The 23,908-nt window shown below is 42.0% G+C and overlaps 1 protein-coding gene across 4 annotated transcripts in view; it reads left to right on the top strand.

The window, feature by feature from the left end:
- Window positions 1-20,400, top strand: part of ATAD1 (ATPase family AAA domain containing 1) — a 79,165-nt gene extending 58,765 nt beyond the window's left edge. For all 4 annotated transcript variants that reach the window (XM_047825160.1, XM_047825159.1, XM_047825161.1 and 1 more), the window contains 4 exons: window positions 4,221-4,310; window positions 7,115-7,165; window positions 16,772-16,905; window positions 18,744-20,400. In XM_047825160.1, coding sequence (XP_047681116.1) covers window positions 4,221-4,310; window positions 7,115-7,165; window positions 16,772-16,905; window positions 18,744-18,864 — 396 coding nt within the window. In that variant the 3' untranslated portion in view covers window positions 18,865-20,400. The remainder of the gene's footprint in view (window positions 1-4,220; window positions 4,311-7,114; window positions 7,166-16,771; window positions 16,906-18,743) is intronic.
- The last annotated feature ends 3,508 nt before the right edge of the window (window positions 20,401-23,908 follow it).

The raw sequence follows: 23,908 nt of genomic DNA, 5'->3' as shown, positions 1-23,908 counted from the left end.
GTATGGCCCCAAAGGGAAAGCCACCTGTCTTGTTCAATGTACCTCTTGCGGTTTCCATTTTCTCTTAGTTCTTTGCCTCTGAGTAATCCATACTTTCCTGCCAGAACAGTAATGTATTTTCATTAAAAGAAAAAAAAAAAAACAAAAAACCTCACCCCGCATGTTTGTTTTTCTGCCACATTACTGGAAATGGCAGTTTGAGAACCAGAACTGAAAAATGCAGCCATTCTTCACATACCATTTCCCTCCGTTCCCCATGTGATCTTCCTATGGGATGCCCGTTGGATGCTCCTGTTCACACTGCGCGCGTTTTATCTCTCTTTCGTATTTTCTCTCTTTGTGCTACATTCTGAGAAATGTTTTTATTTTTTTTAGTTTAATTTGCCAATTAAACTAAAGTTTAACTAAAACTAAACTAAGTTTAGTTGCATCTCTTCTGCTAGAGTTAACCTTTTTATTGAGCTTACTTACATTTTTTAGTCCTAGAGATTCTTTTAGATCCTTCTTGAAGTCTGACGGGTCAGTTTTGATGGGCTCTGACCCATCAACTCATGTTTCCAGTTGGATTAGAGAACCAGAGTCCTGGCATCAACTAGCTGTGTGACCTTGATCAGATAATACAGTCACTTTGTATCTGAATGGAGGGAGTACTGTCTATAAAAAAGGGAAGGATAGCATCCACTACAAACTTGAATGGTTTTAAGGAAGTTAAGTGCTTATAACTTGCCTGGTATAACTTAGTACCAGTTAACAAGTATTTGCTATGTGATTGTTTTTTTATTCCTTTAAATATGTTAACATACTAATTTTATAGTCTATTCAGCAGTTCTAACATATGACTATACATCTGGTTCTGTCCTTTTTTGACTTTATGTGGTTTTTGCTTGTGTATTTTGTGATTTCATGGGAAAAGTCATATTTGGTAAAACTGTGCATAGATTTTTGGAACCTATGTTGAAGGTTTGTTGCTCCTAAGAGGATTTTTTTTTTTTGTCTTCTGCCAAATTTTTTTCAACACTAGGTAAATTCAGGTCTGAGATCCAGGTTAGCTGGTGAAGAACCATGAAATCGTAGGGATTTTGTGTGTGTGTGTGTGTTTATACATCTGACCAAGAACCAAATCTTGACTCTACTGAATGCATTTTCTAATATTTCACACTGTTTTCAGGCCCTCCTACTTCATGAGTCCCAGCTTTGTGTAGGGTGGCCTCTTATCATTAAGCCTATAAGGTGTCCAGTGCAAGCCCCACTGCCTAAGATCTGTACATTTCTGTGTGGCACGTGGGCAGCTTCTACCCTCCCTTGCCTCCCTTATGTGTAGGCTTCACTGTTGGCCTTATCTTAATTCCTTTACGTTTTTGCAGATTCGTTGATTGATTGAGATTTTTTTATACTTTATTATTTTTGGTTTATAGCTGGAGGGCTTAAGGATCTCCTGCACCCACCACATTACCATAAATCAAAAATTAAAACACCATCCTTAAAGAGATATTAAGCCACATGTCCTCCTTCTACATCACCTTTATGAAAATAGAATTTCATGATGAGGGAAAGTTGCTGTTAGTGTTTGGGTGATTGAAAACAAAGTAGAACATCTGTAAATTTAGGTGACGGTAATAGAAACAATGTTGTTAGTAATTGGTGCTAATAAATCTGTTCAAAATGGGAATAGTTGACAGGTTTCCAAAAACTGATTATCCTCCTAAGCAACAGTATTGAAAACACTTAGACTATTGAATAGTTAGCCCATGTAAGAGAAAATCGTTTAATATTATTTCGTATCAGAGTGTAGTTTTAGAAGTCAAGAAAATAGCATTTGGATGAAGTATTCTCCAGAGCCACACAGCATGGTTCTGATATGAAACAACACTGAGTTTTCAGAACCGTCATTCTTTATTACACTGATGGTAATAATTTACTGTTTTCACTGTGATAAACCTTCATAGCAAATGAAGATGTTAATTTTTTATAAAGCTGACAAATTTTTTCAACCTTTTTTGTGCGTTGAGGGGATTAAAATTGATGTTAACTTGAATATTAGTTTTAGACATATTCTTTCATATGAACGAGCCAGTCAGGCTTTCTCTAAAATGATCTATTCTGTGGTTACGGATCAAGCCCAGTACTCCAGCTTTTTCTTGTATGTGTGATATCCTACAGTGGAAACAGAGGTAGCCGAGTGGCCCAATCAGACCCGCCACCCGCACTGGGGGTCCGAAGGTACCCGCCACCGGCACTGGGGGTCTGAGGTAGCCGCCACCCACACTGGGGGTCAGAGGTACCTGATGACATGTTCTTCATCTGCTAAGACATGAGACATACAAGTTAACTGTGTATGTAGGGTAGTTGCTGACGTAGGTAAAGGTTTCAGGCATATTTTTAGATCTGATTATTTTAAATGTTAAATGATAAAGCATCACATGTTTTAAAGATTCTAAAAAGTCAACCAAAGCACTAATTTTTCTGCTTAAATACTAAAACAGTACTGTTTCTTCCCATTTTGGATTTTTGCTCATTTGCACTAGAGTTAAGATGTGTGTGTACAGTTGATCTGTTTTTGCCCCTTAAAATCACTGCTTGAAAGAGCTTCTTTAAGGGAAACAGGTAGTTTGAATCACTTGCTTTTTCTTCATCCTGAGTACCTGTTATCATCCTGTATGTATCCATTAGACTGTGTTGTGCTGGATTTGTTTAGATTCCTTGATCCTAATTTTTAGCATCCCATCTGCCATACTGGGTTTTGCTTTGTTTTTATTTTAGGTCGATGTGGTCAGTCTTCCGCAAGCTTCCATATCACTTTGAATCTCTTCTAACACATAATGTATACTGTATCTCAAAATGTTCTTCTACTCATACATTATCTTATGCAGTTAGTTCCTTTGATCACTTTTAGGACTTCTTTGGTTTACATTTGATGGAAATTTTACTTTACTAATTTTATAGGGTTGTGGAAAGTCAATAAATCTGAAAAATAGGTAAGAGCCTTAATATTTTGATTTTAGGACCATTTAATTTAAATACAAAATTGCATTATATTGTGGAACTAACATTTCTCAAATTTACCTTTGTATTTACATTTTTTCCCTCTAGGTGGCAGGCAACCTGTCAACAGTGAAATTGAAAATAATTTGTCTCTTGAATGTCATTAAATGTAGAGTAGAAGTAGAATATAAGGTTTAATGGATCTTTCAGCATGTTCTGGAAGTTAGATTTCAGATTATTTCAGAAATTGAGAACCTCTTAGGCTGAAATAAAATTATATTAAAGAAAAGTTTCCATTAGAATACTGATAAATTTCATTTTGGGTAGCAGATGTGGGCTGTTACTGGGTTCTATAAAAAATACCAACAATAATGTTAATATTGAGGGCTTCCAGAAATTAACTTATTTTGGATATCTCTGTCTTTATTTGCGTTGATTTTTCATGTCTATATCCTTTATGAGTAAAGTGACATAGGCCCAGAGATTGGCAGGTCACCAGCATTTTCTTTTCTTTTTTTAAAAATTAATTTTTTTTCCAGTAATCTCTACCCCCAACATGGGGCTCAAACTCACAACCCCAAGGTCAAGAGTCACACACACTACCGACTGAGCCAGCCAAGCACCTAATTCTTTTTTCTTTTTTAAATTCTGCCCAGCATTTATCGGATTAATTTTTGCCCTTGTTGAAAGTTTGATCACTTGAGGTTTTATTGTAGCATTGAGAAGACATCACCAGCAGGGCTGACAGTGCCGTGAGATAGTGGTGTGAAATCTAGAGGAAAAAGTACACGATACCTGTTACCGCCACCAGAATCCTTAGACTCAGGGGAAATGATTTAATTTTAGTATCGAAGGACGTGAAGTGTCCCCTGTATAGACTCCCAAGCTGTAACCTAAATGGCTTTTAGTTATTCAGTGTGTAGCCACTGAGCAACCATATATTGCAAAATACTTTTTATTTTAAATCTTCATAATTCTTCAGTAACTAAACAGTATATTAGTTACTAAAATTCTGGTGAAATGCATCAGTCTTACACTTTTGCCATCATTGGATCCATTTAGGATTAACTTTGACTTGTAGGTATAAATTTTTGAGTAATACTAGATTAAAGTCATTTTTTAAAGAAGATGTAAACACTCCTTATTTTTCCATAGCTTCTAAGCCCTGGTAGTAATATCCTAAAAGGTGCATTATCAGTGGAGTTAATGCCTTGTGTTTTCTTTCTATGCCCACCCAGGTCATAGTTATGGGGGCCACCAACCGTCCTCAGGACCTTGACTCGGCCATAATGAGAAGAATGCCTACAAGGTTTCATATCAACCAGCCTGTAAGTGCTTGTGATTGATGTTGTGCATTGTTAGAGACTCAGCTTTTTACAGGAAAGGAATGATTTGGCTTTTAATTTTTTTAATGTTTATTTTTTATTTTGGAGAGAGACAGAGTGCGAGTGGGAGAGGGGCAGAGAGAGAGGGAGACACAGAATCTTTAGTAGGCTCCAGGCTCCAGGCTCTGAGCTGTCAGCACTGAGCCTAACGCGGGGCTCGAACCCATGAACTGTGAGATCATGACCTGAGCTGAAGTGAGGCATTTGACTGATCCACCCAGGCACCCCAGGAATGATCTTTTTTTAATAGGATTGACTTACTATTTATGGCAGGCAGGAAAGGAATGGGGTAGGAGTCCCTATAATTATTTGTCCTTTCCACTCTGTCTTGCTTTTTTTCTTCTTTCTTTCCTAAGATGAGTGTCATTTGCTTCCCTTCAGAGTCTATACTTACCTCGTGTGCTTAGCCACCTGTTTGATTTTCTTTAGAATGTAGCAAGTTGTCTGAGAAAGTACATAGAAAATTGAAATTATAATTTTGGTTTGGCACAGGATAAAATTAGGAGGGATGGGGTTAAAGAGTTGTTCTGTTCAGAAGGCTGACAAATCGCTTCTCAGCCTTTTGGCTCAGATCAAGTGCAGAAGGCTGACAAGAACTGGATTTATCTGATTGATTATTGTCAATTGTAATCTGGGCTTCCCTTTGATAGGATTAATGATTAACCAGTGGCTAAGATATTACACTTTAACTTAATGTAGATGTAAGGGTGTACTGGACCAGGACTGTCTTCTTTCTAGCATCCTTTTCTGTCAGTTAAGTACCCTCGAGTAGGTGATTACAACTTGCTGGTACTCTACATAATTTTTGCACAGAATCCTCAAATCGTGAATTTTGGGTGCCTTTCGATGGAAGAGGGAAAAAACAGGGTTGATCATTGAAAATGCGCACCATGCAGTCAGTCCGCGTGTTACATGTATGGCTGTGTAGAGGGATTTTTAGTGTCAATCCTTTCAAATTTTGAAATAAAAGATTATAATACCCCTGAGAGTCTCTGGCTAAAAAACATCTGTCCCACTGTGTATTCCGCAACTTACCAGTTTGTGGCAATAAACTTGGTTTCCTAAAATTGAGGGTTGTGGCCTCTTACTCTGATCAGTTATTTGGTGTAGCTAAGACCTCGGCCTCTCTGAGAGAAAGAGAGCATGCTCAGAGTGAGCCGCTCTTAGAAGATTTACCTGCTACAGCAATGGAGAAATTCACCTTGCTGAAATTCACACTAAATTTATTTAGCGTGACTAGCGCTGAGCACTGGTTTGTGTCAGGCACCCGCCAGACTCCGGGGAATGGAGCACGGCCCCTGTCCTCAGCTCTGGGTGGCACGGGAGGCAGACACGTAAATGAATGACATAAAAGATACTTACCAAAAGAGTGTTTGAAGAACTGAGACCCTGAAATGATGCTGAAAGCCGATAATTCTGTCTGAGTAGTAGTAAGCTTTACCGAATCCAGGATGGCAGGAGTTTGATACGCAGGGGAGACGAGGAAAGGCAAGAATGTGTGGAAGGTAATGTGTATTTGCTGAGACTCTGGGGGTAGTTCAGGCAGGGCGTCCGGGAAGCAGAGGGACCCGAGGCTGGAGAAGTAGGCTGCCGCCAGGTTTACGTGGCTTTTGTCTGCCTTGCCTATGAATCGGGCTTTTGCGTTGGCAAGACAGCAGGACGTTTTTAAAGAAAATTAATTTCCTTCCCTCGGCGGATCTGAAGACAAAGATTACATTGATGGAATCTCTGTCTGGAGTCCGACAGGAAACAGGTTTTTGACACACAGTAGAATAGAACAAGGATACAACAACTCACAAGGTAGCCTTTACTACAGTTCTCATTTTAACATATTAATTGTGTTAGTTACCAAAATGGGTTGTCAGACTTGTTACAAATTTGTATGCTGTTAATGTACAAACTGGGATTTTGTGACCCCCTTTTCATTCCATTTTTAGTGGATACATATACTCTATAGGGTAATTTTCTTCTTATTGCAGAACTCTGATGTCGAAGTATCTGATTAACCTTACCTTAAAACTCTTCTCCAAATTAAGTGGTTATTCACAAAAAGTAGTCATTGGTCATCACATAACATACCAAATTTACCTTCATACTTAACCATCTTGAATTACGGGAACAGCAGGGTTTGGTTGTGTTTTTTCCGGTCACTTGATTTGATACTGGTGGTAACTAGCTGTGTCTTCAGTGGTTGTGAGAGCAAGAAGGAGTTCAGCCATAATACATTTTTAAAGCCTTTATATTGACTTTCTATGTAAGGTATCCTATCAAAATGCCTGTTCTGTGATATAATGTGAGCCATCGCTCGGGTGGAAAGTGTATAAACACGTGTACCGCCAACGCCAAACAAAAACTGACTGATATAAATTAGCGAGTGAGGGAGCGGTGTGCAGACGTGGAGGAACTGAGCCTACATCGCTGCCATCCTGTCCAATTATGTAAATGAAGAAAAGAACATTTGCCAGAGCCGTAGAGGAAAGACATTGAAGGGCATGTTATTTCCCAGACATTGTGCTAATCGCTGGGGATTCAGAAGAAGAAGACAGGAATTCAGTAGGTTGACCACAATTACTCTAGAGTCTAGAATCTAGACCTTGCTTAGCCAACATATTTTATGATTTTTGTTAGAGTTTCTGGCGTTTCCTGCAAGTATTGTCAGATAGTTTACAGAGGAAAGAAGAACTATCACGAAAACTAGTTGATCCTTATTTTTGTTAAATGCTAACTGGAAATGATTCTGGTTTTAGGCTCTAAAACAAAGAGAAGCAATCCTGAGACTCATCTTGAAAAATGAAAACGTAAGTAGAAAATTACATTTTCCCCCAACCTGTAAATATGTTTATGTTCATAAAACCGTTTTAGAAATGAAAAAGTAATTGGAGAATAAACAGCTTTGTACTTGACATAAATCACTGTAAAACTGTTGGCCGTTCATGTAACGCAGTAGCCATGGTCCATTTGAACTAATTAACGATGGTCTGCTTTTTTTAAAAGTGCTGTGTTTCATATCTTTGATATTTTTAGGCTGCTCTTCAGTTATATAAGATACATTTATTTTTGTACAGCAGTATGGGTTTTATTTATTTGATTACGATATTTTTTGAAGTTGCAGTTGAGATTTAAAAGGGTACGATAATCAAAATTTAAATGGGTTCTGTATTTAAGGTCACATCCTTCAGAATTAAAACATGTACGTTCAATGGCATTCAGAGAAGAATCCCACTTCCCCTACATTTCTTCTGTGTCCCTTCAGGTGACCCAGTCTCTAACAGCACGTAGGACATACTGTTACTCCTTTTCCTTTTCCTACATGAGCCATATTGATAAACTGCATACCCTGTCCTATGCATTGCTTTTGTCACTCATCTTGGAGACCTCTCCATATTCGCAGATAGTGTCTTTATTCTGTGCGCTCAGTCGCTCTCTCTCGCTCGCTCTCTCGTTTTTGCATTGCATTGGACTCCACTGTCTGGATATACCACGATTCATTAAATCAGTGCCATATTGAAGAACATTCAGGTTGATTCCAGTCTTTTACTACTACAAAAATGCCGCATTGAATAACAACCTTGAACATATGTCACTTCACACTTGTCCAGGGATGTTAGTAGGGGTGATTTTCCAGAAAAGGAATTGCTAGATCAGAGGATCTGATTTAGAATTTTGGTAGCTCTTGCCACATTCCACGCTGATGTACTCACACCAGCAGCGTTAGCGCCTCCCCGGCTGCCTTGCCGACGAGTGTGGTGGGGCTTTGTGCCCACGTGATCTAGGTAGGTGGAAAACGGTATCTCATTGTATTTTTAAGGATGAAATGAGCATTTCGTGTTTAAGAGCCTCTTGAGGTTTTTTTCTGTGAAATACCCATTCATATTCTTGGCCGATTTTTCTATTGCAGTGTTCTTGTTCTTAGGGATTTATAGGAACTCTAATATATTAGGGAGAATTCTCTTAGTTTATACAATTTGAAGTATTTTTTCCTGGTTTGTTTTTCTTAACTTACTGGGTTCTTTTCCCCCGTTTTTGGCTTCTGAGTTTTGAATAACATGGCATTCTTCACCATCCTAAACTTTGTATCTAAGCTCTATTTGAGGGGCGCCTGGCTGGCTGAGTCGGTGGAACACGTGACTCTTGATTGCGGGGTCATGGATTCAAGCACCACATCAGGCATAGGGCTTACTTAAAAAAAATAAGTAAATAAAATAAACTCACTCCTTGAACTTGCTGTCCAAACTAAAAAACCTGGTAGATGGGGCGCCTGGGTGGCGCAGTCGGTTAAGCGTCCGACTTCAGCCAGGTCACGATCTCGCGGTCCGTGAGTTCAAGCCCCGCGTCAGGCTCTGGGCTGATGGCTCAGAGCCTGGAGCCTGTTTCTGATTCTGTGTCTCCCTCTCTCCCTGCCCCTCCCCCGTTCATGCTCTGTCTCTCTCTGTCCCAAAAATAAATAAACATTGGAAAAAAAAAAAATTAAAAAAAAATAAAAAAATAAAATAAAAAAATAAATAAAAAACCTGGTAGATTCCCATAGGGAGGGTTGCTTGTATTTTGTGGTTTTCCTCCATGAATCACTGTCAGGGTGATTGTGCCCCTCGCTGCCCTACTTCCCCACTCCCCAGGTTTCCCATCGTACTGCATCTGTGAGTATTTTAGTTTCACTTCTAAAAGAAATAATTATTTTCTTTTTTGACTTAATCTCATAACCATTATTACACTTAACAAAAAAAGGACAATAATTCATTATTATCGTTGAATATCTAGTCTGTTCAAATTTCCTGCTGTCTCCTAAATGGCTTGTTATTTATTTTTTTTTACCATGTATTTGACTCAGGATCCATATAGTGTTCATAATTCGCAATTATTTGATAGTTTCTTTTTAAGTTTTATTAATTTTTAGAGAGAGAGAGAGAAAGAGAGAGAGAGAGAGAGCGCACATGTATGTATGCACGTGAGCCGGGGGAGGGGTAGAGAGAGAGGGAGGGAGAGAATCCCAAGCAGGTTCTGCACTGTCAGCACAGAGTGTGACACGGGACTCAAACCCACGAACTGTGAGATCATGACCTGAGTGGAAATCAAGAGTTGGACACTTAACCGACTGAGCCACCCAGGTGCCCCAATAGCTTTCAGATCTCTTTTAATCGTAGGCTATAGATTATTCCTTCATCTCCCCCCTTTTTTTCCCCCCACTTTCTTTTCAGTGTATTTGTTGAAAAATCCAGGTTGGGTTCATCCACATTTTTCTATGGTCTGGACTTTGCTGATTGCACAGGAGCAGTTGTTTCACAGCAAGGAGGGTGAGGCGCCCCTGGTCCCTCAGCCCAGTTCCCTGGATATTTTTGCTTATTTTTCTGTATTAATTTTAGAATTAATTTGTCTTATTCAAGAAGAAACAAACGCTAGATTTTTAGTGGATCATAATTCAAGAGAATTAAGATCTTTTTGATGTTGAATCTCCTATCCAAAAACAAGTATGGCTTTTTGGTTGTTTTGAGTCTTTCAGTAGTGTCCTGTTCATTCATTTCTTTAAAACATATAAAAAAAGACATACGCTAAATTGCAAAAGTGTAAGGAACCTAGCAAATTACACAGTTACTAACTATTTGGGGGAGCATAGAGCTATTTAATAAAGAGATAAATGCTATGCAGCCTTTTCTTAAAAACTTCATGTGCATGAAATGTTTTTTGCAATTTCTGGGAAATTCTTAAAACTCTCCCAGTGTTCTAGGGGAAAGAACTCCTATAGGAGCATGAAATCAACAACTTCCATTTGCCCTTTAACTGATTATTTGATAACTACTTTCAAGACATGGTGTCGTTGTCGTGCTGTTTAGGTGAAAGACACTTAATTGGTAAACCTTTAACAAAGACAGGCATCAAGGAGCAGTTCAGAAAGAAAACAAAGGAGATAAAATAATGCCACAAGTTCTTTAAGTTAGGATGGCTATGATGTGGCTTGACATTTATCAAATATTAGAAGGTAATTGCTGACAATTTTGTAGAGACTTCGAGTTAATACAATTATTTAATTTAAAAAAATTCAATGAAAGATGGTATTGCTGGAAGTTTAACATTTTTGAACCATGTGTATGTGGTTTAATAAAGATATAGATGATATAGATGATTCACGTATAGATAATGAATGTAAATCATAGCATTTAAACTCTGTCTCATAAGATAGCCATACTTCACGTAGGCTCTAATGTTTTCACATTTAACTTAAGAAACTCCTCATTATTGGGGTGCCTGGGTGTGGTTCAGTCAGTTAAGTATCTGACTTCAGCTCAGGTCTTGATCTCAAAGTTTGTGGGTTCGAGCCCCACATCAGGCTCTGTTGCTGTCAGCGCAGAGCCCTGCTTCAGATCCTCTGTCCCCCTCTCTTTCTGCCCCGACCTCACTCTCCTGTACTCTATTTCTCTCTCAAAAATAAACATTAAGGGGCGCCTGGGTGGCGCAGTCGGTTAAGCGTCCGACTTCAGCCAGGTCACGATCTCGCGGTCCGTGAGTTCGAGCCCCGCGTCAGACTCTGCGCTGATGGCTCAGAGCCTGGAGCCTGTTTCCGATTCTGTGTCTCCCTCTCTCTCTGCCCCTCCCCCGTTCATGCTCTGTCTCTCTCTGTCCCAAAAATAAATAAACGTTGAAAAAAAAAAAAAATTAAAAAAAAAAAACATTAAAAAAAAAAAACCTCCTCATTTCTTTTTTTTTTTTTAATAAAGTTTATTTATTTTGAGAGAGCACACAAGCAAATGCAGGCAAACAGGGTAGAGGGGTGGAGAGAGAGCCGGAGAGAGAATCCCAAGCAGGCTCCACACTGTCAGCAGAAAGCCCGATGCAGGGCTCAATCCCACAAACTGTGAGATCATGACCTGAGCCGAAACCAAGAGTTGGATGCTCAACCAACTGAGTCACTCAAGCGCCCCAGAAACTCTTTGTTTCTGAACTTTGATTTCAGGGGCGGCTGGGTGGCTCAGTTGGTTAAACATCTGACTTCAGCTCAGGTCATGATCTCACGGCTCGTGAGTTCGAGCCCTACGTCGGGCTCTGTGCTGACAGCTCAGAGACTGGAGCCTGCTTGGGATCTTCTCTCTCTCCCTATCTTCCCTTCTCTCTCTCTCTCTCTCTCTCTCTCTCTCTCTCTCTCTCTCTCTCTCTCTCAAAAATACCTAAACATCAAAAACAATTTTTTTAATAAATAAACTTTGATTTCAGTATTCTGCTTTTTTTTTTTTTTTAAGATTAACACCTTTGGAAATCCTTTTAGACTGACATTTGTCATGGGTATAAGGAATTTTTAGCACTCTGTTTCTTAAAGCACAAAGGATTAGTGTCCATTTTTGTGATGCAGAGTATGAATGCTCTGGATAATTGTTGACACAAGACCATCTTATTCCCCACTAGCTGCTACTTGTATGCTGAAGGCATATTGTTACTTCAGTAGAGTCTGAAAGAAATTAATGTAATTTTGCTAAAAAGATGCCTCAAATGATAGTGTTTTCCAGTCTTCTCATGTTTCTTTACTAATAGGTCCTTAACAAAATTTAGTCATTGAAAACAGATGGTGTGGGGCACCTGGGTGGCTCAGGTAAGCATCTGACTTGGTGTCAGGTCATGTTCTCAGAGTTTGTGGGTCCAAGCCCCACGTTGGGCTCTCTGCTGTCAGCGGGGAGCCTGCTTTAGACCCTCCGTCTCTCTCTCTCTCTCTCTCTCTCTCTCTCTCTCTCTCTCTCTCTCTCTCTCCCCCACTCGTGCTCATCCTCTCTCAAAAATAAATAAACATTAAAAAAAATTAAAACAGACAGTGTAGTGGTTTTGGCTTGAAGTTTTAAGTATGAAAGGATTAGAACTAATAAAATGTATACATTATACAGGTTTCCTGTCTCTGTACTGAGGAGACTTGAGTTTTTTCCCGACAAACAAATCTGAGTTTATACCTTTTCCGTAATGTAGCAGGAGTGGTTATTAACAAGCGTGGGCTTTGGAGACCGGCCTGAGGGTCCCACGTTCTGGCTTCAACCCTACCTTCTGGGGGACCTTGGGCAAATAGCGTTCAGTGTCCCTATGCCTCATTTTTCTTACTGGGAAGGTAGACGTAATGCCAACAATCTCATAGAATCGTTTTGAGAATTTAAGTGCTACATGTAAAATGCTGAGAGTACATGCCTGTGTGCCATCCATGGTAGACAGAGGAAATAAGTGCTGTTCCTTCGGGCCGTGTTAGAAAGTTGTTCATTTATTTCAGTATCGTTCCCAGTACGAACCGTGAGCTCATGACCTGAGCTGAAACCAAGAGTTGCACGCTCAACCAACTGAGTCACTCAGCCACCCCAGAAACTCCTCGTTATTTCTGAACTTTGATTTCAGTATTCTGCTTTTTTTTTTTTTTTTTTTTTTTTTTAAGAGTAGCACCTATGGAAATCCTTTTAGGATGACATTCGGCACGGGTATAAGGAATGTCTAATGAAAACAGTTCCCATGACTTTATGGTTTATCTACTAGCTGTTATAAAAAGGGTTACTTTCCAATTATTTGCTGTGTACCTAGCATAGTGGTGAGATATACATTGTTTTACTTAATCCTCAGTTCATCTGAGGAGCACATGTTGATACTATTTTACGTGGAAGAAACTGGAACTCAGAGAAGTTCTATAATAAATTGCCCAGGCTGATGTAGCAAGTAGTGATGGAGCCTTTCCCTCAACCATTATGGCATGCTGCCTCTGTTCATCTTGCTCCCCTGCTGCCCGGAATCTTCTCCTCTTTGATATTTTCTCATACTTGCTTTGTTCATCTTTATCGCTTTGTAACTTTATCGCTGTGTCGTGCACAAGATTTGTGAGTGGTTAGGACATAGTGTGGCCCGACAAAGTATGGCCAAAAAATGGGGTGGAGGTGTTGATTGTTTAAGTGGGGAAGACGAATTGTTAATATTTCAGAGTACAATTTGGAAGGTGTTAAGTAGGTTTTTTTTAATGTTTTTTTTTTTTTTTATGTTTATTTTTGAGAGAGGGGGAGAGACAGAGCATGAGCAGGGGAGGGACGGGGTGGGGGGGACGCAGAATCCGAAGCAGACTCCAGGCTCTGGGCTGTCAGCACAGAGCCCGACGCGGGGCTCGAACTCACAAACTGTGAGATCATGACCTGAGCTGAAGTCAGCCGCTCAACTGAGACACCTAGGCGCCCCTTATTTTTTTTTACTGTTTGTTTATTTTTGAGAGAGACAGTGTGTGTGAGCAGGGGAGGGACAGAGAGAGAGGGAGACCTAGAATCCGAAGCAGGCTCCAGGCTCTGAGCTGTCAGCACAGAGCCTGACGCGGGGCTGGAACCCACAAACCGTGAGATCACGACCTGAGCTGAAGTCAGACGCTTAAACGACTGAGCCACCCAGGCGCCCCTCTTAAGTAGCTTTTTTAATGTATGGAATATTTTATACACAGACACAACCTTATATCCACCACCCGGATTTAATGGGTGATCTTAACATGTTTGCTTCCCATGTCCTGCAGTCACTGTCACTGGTAGCCCGTTGTCCTGGTGGGTAGTGGAAATTTGTTTCGTGGTTGTGTGTGGATGGACACGTGATGCGTGTGCAGGTGTAGGTTATTTTTACTCTTCCGTGAGTTTTACAAACTGTAGAGAAATTAGATTCTTGCATGTCTGGTGCCGTGTGTTTGTGCACATGTAAGAAGGGTTGTCAGATACAAGGGAGCGTATGCTTCCCAGGAAGAGAATAGACAGGTCTGATGATAATCAGAAGCATGATGAGGTAACATGCACAGAATGAAAGAAAAGCCCCCGGGAACAGATTTACAACCCTGTGACCAACAGGGGACCAATATCCAAATTATACAGAAGCCCCATAGTGAGTTCGTCATGTTTTCTGTTGTGTACATCAGATCACAGGTGCTCACTGTAACTAGAAGTGCTTACTGTCTGATCCATCAGTACGTGATACGGGAGTTCACTCGAGATTGGGACTGTCAATCTCGGGGGCTGTGAGTTCGAGCACCATGCTGCGTGTAGAGATTACTTAAGATCTTAAAGAAAACATCTCCCAGTATTACTGTGGATTTGTCCATCTCACTCTGTCCTTACGTTCATTTCTGCTGTATGTATTTCAGGGCCATATTTTATTAAATGTATATCAGTGCAGAATTGTTGTATTTTTCTGATGTTTTTTTTTTTTTTAATTTTTTTTTCAACGTTTTTATTTATTTTTGGGACAGAGAGAGACAGAGCATGAACGAGGGAGGGGCAGAGAGAGAGGGAGACACAGAATCGGAAACAGGCTCCAGGCTCTGAGCCATCAGCCCAGAGCCCGACGCGGGGCTCGAACTCCCGGACCGCGAGATCGTGACCTGGCTGAAGTCGGATGCTTAACCGACTGCGCCACCCAGGCGCCCCTGATGTATTATTTTTTTATTATTTAATGATTTCTATTCCAAATTATGTGTGTTGAGTAAAAATCTATTGATCTGATGAGAATAGAACTAAATTAGCTTTCTTTTGGTTAATATTTGCCTTGTCTGTCCTTTCTCAATCTTTTGAACTTTTTTTTTCTTTTAAAACTGAACACCAAATCTGTTTTATTTTCCCCTTGGACAGGGTGTGACCATTCTAAACCTCAAATTAACTGCATTTTGGTTTTTTATATAGTCTAATGGACTTTCACCAGCCTAGCCTATTTGCATTTGTGGGGATCACTGATAAGCTTTGATTCATTCTTTCTTATTCTAGTACTTTCTATGTATTATGCTTTTTGTTTTTTGCCCACCCACCCCCACTCTTGTGTTTTCTTCCCTTTTTTCCTCTTCTTCTACTGTTTCGGAAGTTACACATTCTCTTTTTATCTTTTACTGGTACCCTTAAAATTTTTTTACATATACCTATAGTCCAGGTTAACACTATTTCCTCCCTCTTCCTCCCTCTTCCTGATACTATAATTTTACTTCAGATGTTTCTGCATGGATGTTCCCTGTCTCACATGTTCTGTGTCTCACATTTTAGTTCCACGTTGTTTTCCCACCCCAAATTTTAAATGACTGTTACTACTGTGTATGTATTAGAGCTTGCTTGCTTGCTTGCTTGATTTATTTATTAAAAAATTTTTTTGATGTTTATTTTTGAGAGACAGAGTACGAGTGGGGGAGGGGCAGCGAGAGAGAGGAAGACACAGAATCTGAAGCAGGCTCCAGGCTCCGAACTGTCAGCACAGAGCCTGATGTGGGGCTCGAACTCACAAACCGATGCGGGGCTTGAACCCACGAACCGTGAGGTCGTGACCTGAGCCGAAGTCTGATGCCCAACCAACTGAGCCCCCCAAGGCGCCCCTATTAAAACTTATTTAGTCCCGTGTTTACCATTTTTTTCGCTTAGCTCTACTGCCAGCCCCACACCTACCTCCTGCGTTCACTTCTGTTCCCAAAGAATGTGGGGTATCTCCTCATTCAACCCCCAGTTGTAGAGATGAGGAGACCAGCGTCGCATGAGGTCACAGTTGCAGAGCTGACTGTAGACCCCACACCGTCTGGCGTCCCAGTCTCGTGCACAGTTGCCAGTGTTACTCAAACACTGGGGCTTACCCAGTGGGCATTTAATAACTCATAGAGGTGGCATTTCAGGTCGGTGGAAGAAAGTAAGTGTTGTTAAGGCAGATGGTCAGCTATGCAGGGGAAGAGTTCGGCTGGACCTTAACCACAGCGTGTCCACGGCCCGGCTCTGGTGTGACCTCGGGCAGTGTATTTAAGCTCCCTCAGAACAAGAACACTGCCTGGCAGGGTCCCCTGAGACTAATTAACATGCAGAGTGCTTAGCGTGGCGAGTGACACATATGCATCATCTGATAGAAGGACGTCGTTCTTGCTCATTTTCTCTTCTCAACCTACACGGAAGCCTAGTGTGTACTCTCCTAGGCCTGCCATGCGCCCAGGACGGTGACCGAAGCGGCTCGGCCGTGTAAGCTTACATTGAGGAACGAGACTATTACGCTGAGTGTTGGGCTGGTAAACAGAGCATTGCAGCCAAAGGGCAAGCGAGCGCCCGTTGATAGGTTTGCTGTCATGGCCCCAGGACTTGATGTGGGCTGTTTGCCAAGAATGGTGAATGCAGTCCTGCAACTCAGGACCTTCCTAAGAGGAGCCAAGGAGAGTCCGACAGTGTTTGAGTGTCTGTTCTTCCCTCTCGCTTCATGATCTATCGAGTAAGGCTTTATTTAATACTCCAGTCATGATGGCAGTTCATGACAATTAGATTTCAAAACTCCAGGTTTTACGGCTAAAGGAAAAGTAGAAACAAAGTATTTTTGGATGATTCTCCTTCCATACTATTCCAACATGCTTAACATTCTTTACGTGGAAGGACAGTGGCTAGATCATGCTCTGCAGCACTTTTCACATTTGTTTTTCCTCGTGAAAGGTGGACAGGCACGTGGACCTGCTGGAAGTCGCCCAGGAGACGGACGGTTTCTCAGGCAGTGACCTGAAGGAGATGTGCAGGGACGCCGCCCTCCTGTGTGTCCGGGAGTATGTTAACTCTACATCGGAAGAAAGGTATCATCTCCTATTTCTCAGACCCTTTTAGACCTTTCAGGGTGGTTTCCGTTATTTTTCTTTACAATACCAACTCTGCTTGTGGTATAAAAGGTGAACTTGAATTAACAATCTCCCCAACTTTATGAACTGCCCTTTTTTCTTCCTAAAGGGAAGTTCTGAAAGCGAGTTGGGGACGGGGGTTGTGGGGAGGCTCTGGAAGGAAGGGGAAGAAACAGAAGCTGCACGTTTGCCAAAAATCCCCGCACTGGGTCACAGGAGGCCGACAGCAGTTTAGGCTTACTTACTCCTAGGAAAGAGGGTTCTCTAGGATTCCCGGACTGCTTTGCACTTGAAAGTCCTAGTTCCATTGCCTGTGCTCTTCCAGGGATTTCCCACGTGAGTGGGCCTGGGGGCCATTGCTGGGGATTAGACTTCAGTGTGTTAACAGTAATGCGTGTGCTAAACAGACTGTTGTCACTGGGGCAAACTTCACTCGAAAGCAGTGTCAGAGCACGAGTTTGAGAAACCAGCTCTGTGCCTGGCTGTTTCAGCAGAGACGCTAGTGAGCCGGCTCAAGTCCGCCCCCATGAACTGTGTCCTGCAAGGACCTTTCCCAGAAGGCCGCTTGCCCTGGGCCAGCCTAACACTGCGTTTCTAAGTGTCTTTTCAGAGTATTGACCTTCTGATGAAGAGTTTCTGTAACTCTTAGCACACTGTTGTACTTTGGGGCCTCATGTTGAATGAGTTCTCCGCCTCTGGCCCCTTTTTCTAAGGCCTCCTCCCTCATCCGCCGCCAAGGCTCTCTCTCCAGGAGACTTGGATGTGCTGGTGGTGCCATGTTTTTAATGACCATGTTTTTAATGACGGTGCGTCGCCATAGCAAGCTTCACCAAAAACTCTTTCGCTTGGTGTAGGAAGAAAGGTTAGCTATGTTTGCCCTAGTTCTGCACCTGCCTTCAGTGCTCCCTGGGGCCCTGTTATGGAGAGGCTCACTTTATTTATTTGTTGCTGGATTACTCCAGCTCCCCTAATGCTGATGCTGGGAATACTTTTGACCTCTGACCGGAGCCAAGAGTCTACTTGCCAAAGGTTTTTATTCTTGTGTATAAGAAAATGAGGAGAGGAGGAGAAACAACTTATGAATACGTTTTGTGTGAATAAGTTACATTAATAAAGAAAGTCGTATTTTTCTGCTGTCCTCAAAGCCTTTGAAAATTTTATATGTCAGGATGAAAAATCTGGGTCTTAGACTTGGCTTATCGTAACTTTTTCCCTAAATGTTTTTCCCTAAATGTTTGTAAATTACAAGGAGACATTATATATTGGATTTTGTTTTTCTCATTATTGAATAGGGGAGGTTTAGGCTAGTTGGTTTTTATTAATGGCAAAGAATTTTATTTTTAGTTTGTCACATGCTAAATATGTACATGAATATATACCCAAGAATGCTACTTTTAATTTCAGTTTTCGTGGGAATAATTTTTGATTCCTTGATGGGAATTCTACGCCCACGTAGATAAACTGCACACCTTTATCTAATATTTCCACGTTGTGCCAACATTCTGCATTTGGTTCTTAGTGTGAGGTATTTGGTTTTCATGACCACATCTGCAACACTGAGTTACAGCCGGCCATTTTGGCCCCCTCCCTCCCAGCAGCCCGTGCTTCTAAAAACATCCTGCCCAGCTTGTGTCTGCACAGAAAATTCTGGAAGCATTCACATGAAGCTCATAATTGTGGCTGTCCTTGGGGGTCTTAGGTGGGACAAAGGTTTCATTTCTTAATCTCAGGAGGATGTTTTAGGGAGGTGTATTTGAAAGTTATTTGACCATCTGGCGGTTTTGTCTGTGTCTTAGCCGCGATGAAGATGAAATCCGGCCTGTGCAACAGCAGGACCTGCATCGAGCGATTGAGAAGATGAAGAAATCCAAGGACGCCGCATTTCAGAATGTTTTGACACATGTTTGTTTAGATTAAGAGTAAAGATCATTTGTACAGTTCAGTGTGATCTAGTTTGGTGCACTCTTATCATCAGTGGAAATAGAATGAAAACAGGAATGTCCTTCACGCCGTGAGAGAGTTAAATGTTCACGACACTGGTTTTATACTCTGACTCCTAAGTTATTGAGATGTAGTTGTTCTATAAGCGGTGTTACTACTCGTCAGAAATCATGAGGAGGAACAGTCTAATCCAGCCTGAGTGCGGGCTCGCGTCTGACCTCTGTCTCCGGACGCTGCGGCCTCAGAGCATCTAAGCTGGTCTTAAAGTAACGATTTGTCGAGTCATTCGTGGAAACAGGGATGTGGGTAAGTGCTGGTTTCTCGATATGTGAGTGAGTGAGTGTGTGTGTGCGCGCGCGTGTGTGTATTAAATGTATATATTCACACATTTTATATTGATATTCTGTAGATATGTTTGAATACGGAAACTTTTTTTTACCCCAACTACTGAATCAAAAAGTACCAAATAGTGTACAGCAGAACTAAGATTTCTGGTTGTGTGTAAAGGTACAGTGATTCAGCCATTTCCAGCTGTCACCTGTGTCCGCTTTCGTTTTAAGTTGAGCATTTCTCTGCAGTGGAATAGTCGGAGTCCGCCACGTCTCTGCTTCAGAAGGGGCTCCACTATTACGCTGGTCGGAAAATCCAATAAAAATACTTGATCAGTGATCAGCATTGAGTGGTTGTCAGGCATTTGGATGATCGACACGGATTTCAAGTCTTTCTGTAAGCACACTGAGCAGAGGCCTGTTTTCAGTTGGTACACGTGAACGTGGTTGGAGGAGCCTTTCCAAATGGCTTTGAAAAACTACAGTGCCATGCAGTACACATCTGTGACTTTTCCTTCATTTGATGGAACGTAGTTCTGTTGTAACCATGGTTTTGTAATGTTATTTTAAAGTTACGTTTTTTAATTATGGTCAAATATAATTTGGTCATCAGAAATGAAATGATAGTTTAAAACAAGTAGCTGTTGCTAGCTGTGCTAAAAATACTCATTTTGTGACTTTGATTTTTAAAGTTTTCTTAGCATATTATAAATTGTGCCCTAGTTAGTACAGATACACACGTCAGAGTCCCCATATTGTATCTGTAGTCATTCGATGCTGTGTGCCCTCCATAGGAAACATTTTTTTTTTTGTCCAGAATTTCACTAACCAGAATTCTGTTATAGGCCCTTAAACACACCGCATGAGGAAAATGGCACAATATGGTCTTGAGGTGCCTTCTGTGAACCATCTGAAAGATTAAATTATGCTCCATATATTTTTGTTTTTATTGTATTTCTTTGAAACTCTTCAGTCTTCATTCGTGAGTCATTAGAGTAATTTATTTGATAGTTGGTCTCTCACTTGAACCTGTTGGGGAGTTTATTTGGTTGTGCGGGCGGGTAGAGATTGCAGAAAGCACTCTGGACGACAAAAAGCAAGTTTCGAAAACTGTGAAGATGATTAAAAATTGACTGCAAAACACAAGATATCAAAAATAAAAAGTTTCGTCTCCCGTTTTTAATAACTATATTATACGATTATTTTATAAACATACAATAAAGAGGTCCCTCTTTATTAATTTTTCTCCACTTGGTCTTCTTCCAAAGTTACAAATCTTCTGGGGGTTTTTTAGTTTAGCAACTTGCATTTGGAGTGTTTCATCTTGCTGAGTAGCTTTCACACTTCGGTAGCATGCAATCTCATGTCTTATCGTTATTTTGCCTTAGGATGGATTTCAGTCATCATTTACTCTGATGGCAGACTGGTGTAAAAAAGAGGTGATCTATCTCTCATGTCCTTTCTTTTTTATCTTAAATTCAGAGCATCCAGTAGTACAGTTACTAAGTTTATCATGGTGTTAATCACCACGTGAAGTTAGGTCCCGTCAATCGTGACTCATCCGGGCATCTCGGGGCGTTACAGTAGTCGAGGAACCTTTATGTCATTTCGGAGAACTTTTAGTGTCACAGAATCTGTGCTCGCTGTAGACGTGCATTTGACACAGGTCGCTGGGCTCCAGGTTCCCGGGTATTCCCTTGTGGGCGGCAGTTACACACGCCGGACGTGGAGTTGGACGGCTCCCTGTGGACGTCCAGGTGGCTAATCCAGGCTCCCTGTGAATTAACCCTCTGCCTGCGCACTAGTCCCCTAACGTCTCTGAGCCTCCGCTTCTACGAAATGGAGCTGCAGTGGCGCCCACCTACGGGGTGGTGTGAGAAGACGGTGCGTGTAAGGCGCTCAGCACCGGCCCCAGAGCACCGGCCCCAGAGTCCTCACTCAAATGCGGGCCGTCACCGTATTCGTTTCTTGCTTTTACACACTGACGTGCGTATCTGTTGGCAGGCTGAAGTTTGGAGCATTCTCTCTGCTTACTCCACCTGCAGAATCCCCAGGCCCGTACTCTAGGGACTGAGATAGAAATGATCACCTGTGTGATGCTTCTGACACCCTCGTCGTTGGAAGACGGCTGGTGAGTCTGGTGTGTCTCATACTCTTTCCAGGCCTTTCTGTGGAGAGTTCGGGAACTCCATATTGGAAGCAGCTCAGTATCTTCTTTATGATTTCCTTTGCTTCTACCTCTCTGCTCCCAAATGCAGGACAACCCAGAACCCACCATGCTGTCAAGAGCTGGGTGGGTTCATGGAAATATGCCACGTGGACCAGAATGACCTAACATTACTTAGCAGCTGTACCTTAAAGGTTTGGTGTTCCAGGAGGATGGCTCAAGCCTTGAGTAAGCCTTGAGTGCCTCCCTTGTTGACGGGGATTTTTTTTTTTTTTTTTTTTTACCGGCATTGTGTTGTTTGTAGACAAACGTTAACAACTTTCTTCTGGATAAAGAAACTAAAGCAGATGATGTTTATCTTTTAGCTTTTCTCAAGGTCAGAATATTGAATAGAATTCTGATATCCTGAGCATATATCCTGCCCTTGAAGCCATAGAATCGTTCCATGTAGAGCTGACAAATCTTCAGAGGGCCTTCATTATTAAATATGTTGTAGACTGAGCCGTGAAACAGTTCGCTAATCTTGTCAAAAGTTAAAGCTCCGTTTACACGTGTCGGTGGAAGTTACACCCTACTCACCACTCCACGAAACTACCGAGAAGATGGACAGCACGGGTGCCAGATGTAAATGAGATCGGCCCTAAACACGATCACTTACTCATGTGAGTAAGAATAAAACATCCTTAGTAACACTGATGTAACTTCTAACACTGTCAGTACTAACAGCACATAAGGTCTCATTACTAAAACACTCTACTGGGGGCGCTTGGGTGGCTCCGTCAGTTAAGTGTCCAGCTTTTGATTTTGGCTCAGGTCATGATCTCACGGTTTGTGGTCTCGAGCCCCGCGTCGGGCTCTGCACTCATAGCTCTTGGGATGCTCTCTCCCTCCCTCTGCACATGTTCTGTCTCTCAAAAAAGCATTTTATTCTAAATAGGACACTGGACTGGGAGTACATTTTTGTGATTGTCTAATATTTATAGTTCTCTGCTTGAGAATGCTTTTAGGTGTAAGTTGTTGGACTTTGAAATACAGTTGCAGTGAATAATGTTCATGCTGGTGTGGAGTGTGTCATGATAGTTTGTGAGTTTGTGAGTCATGATAGTTCAAAACCAGAGCCAAAGCTCTAGTTAAGTAATTACTGACATGCAAAACTTAGAACAGAGAATCGAACACTGTGTTGTGTTTGGAAGACGGATAGCTTCCAGAAATTCTAGGAATGACCAAGATACTCAAATGGGGGGTGGTGATACATCATCCAGTAAAACAAATTCCTGGGGCGCCTGGGTGGCTCAGTCGGTTGAGTGTCCGACTCTTGACTTCAGCTCATGTCATGATCCCAGGGTTGTGAGATTGAGCCCCTCGGCATGCTCCGTGCTGAGCTCCGTGAGGAGCCTGCTTGGGGTTCTTGCTCGCTCTCTCTCTCTCTCAAAACATATCTTTGCAGACACATCTGAGGGAGACAGGCATTGTCTACTGGGCCATAGTCCTGGTCTTGTAAAGAGTACTGGTTAGGTAACCAGACAGCTGACCTATGCAGTGAAGAATTCACTTGAAAGGGTATGGGGGGGAGCTCAGGAGCTCAAAAGGAAGTAAAAAACTGGACTTAGGGAGCATTCGGCTCTTGATCTTGGCTCAGGTCACGATCTCATGGTTTGTGGGTTTGAGCAGGTCTAATCAAGAATCCTGCTTGGGATCCTCTCTCTGTCCCTCCCCCACACTCGTTCTCTCTCAAACTTAAAAAAAAAAAAAGTGGACTTAGAGGACAGAAAGCTCCAGAGTGGTTTTTTAACTGGAATTGTTTAAGAATCTTGCTTTCATTCCTCTGCTGGGTTAAATGAATCCTGTTTATCTTTAAATTGCCCCATTCTTGAATCCCGGAAGTGATTCAAAGTCCTGGAAGTAGGTGTGCAAACCCAAGTCAAAGTCCCTGTCGGCAGCCATGGTGCTTTGAGAGAATGAGCCTCCAGGACCCCTGGCTTAAATGGCTTGAGGGCAAGGATCTGGATGTACCACCTCCTCACGACTAAATGCAACAGACGGCAGGATTTCAACCAAAGAAAAGTGAGTACTGTGGACCAGGTGGCTGGACAAACACATGACAAGGACCAGCTTATCGCACGATACCATAGGTACGAGCCAAACGGAGGTGATCCTGTAACCGGAGGGGGCCTGTTGAAGTGGGAGCCGCCAACACTGTGGTTGCAGTGCACTGTGCACTGTGTGGGCACAGCCTTGTGGGGACCGCGCGCTCTACTCGCCCCTGCTGCCAGAGTGCCGCCTGGCTTGTCCAGCGTGTTAGCTGGGTGGTCTTTAACTTATGCCTGATTTTGTTCCAGATCACAGGTCTAAAAAAAAAAGAACACTGGAGACAGAAGGATAACGTTGGGTTTTGTTTTATTTCCAAGGAATGCAGACCTCTTCCTCTGTGGGCAGTGAGGGTGAAGGTCTGGTCATCCCGATCCCAGGGCCTGGGTATGCCGGGTCTGGGCTGTCGCTTTCATAAGATGGGGTGGCCGGGCTT

Source organism: Prionailurus viverrinus, chromosome D2 (assembly GCF_022837055.1).
Source record: "Prionailurus viverrinus isolate Anna chromosome D2, UM_Priviv_1.0, whole genome shotgun sequence".
Taxonomy (NCBI): Eukaryota; Metazoa; Chordata; class Mammalia; order Carnivora; family Felidae; genus Prionailurus; species Prionailurus viverrinus.
The sequence above is the reverse complement of the archived record's forward strand: the minus strand, read 5'-3'. Positions and strand labels throughout refer to the sequence as shown.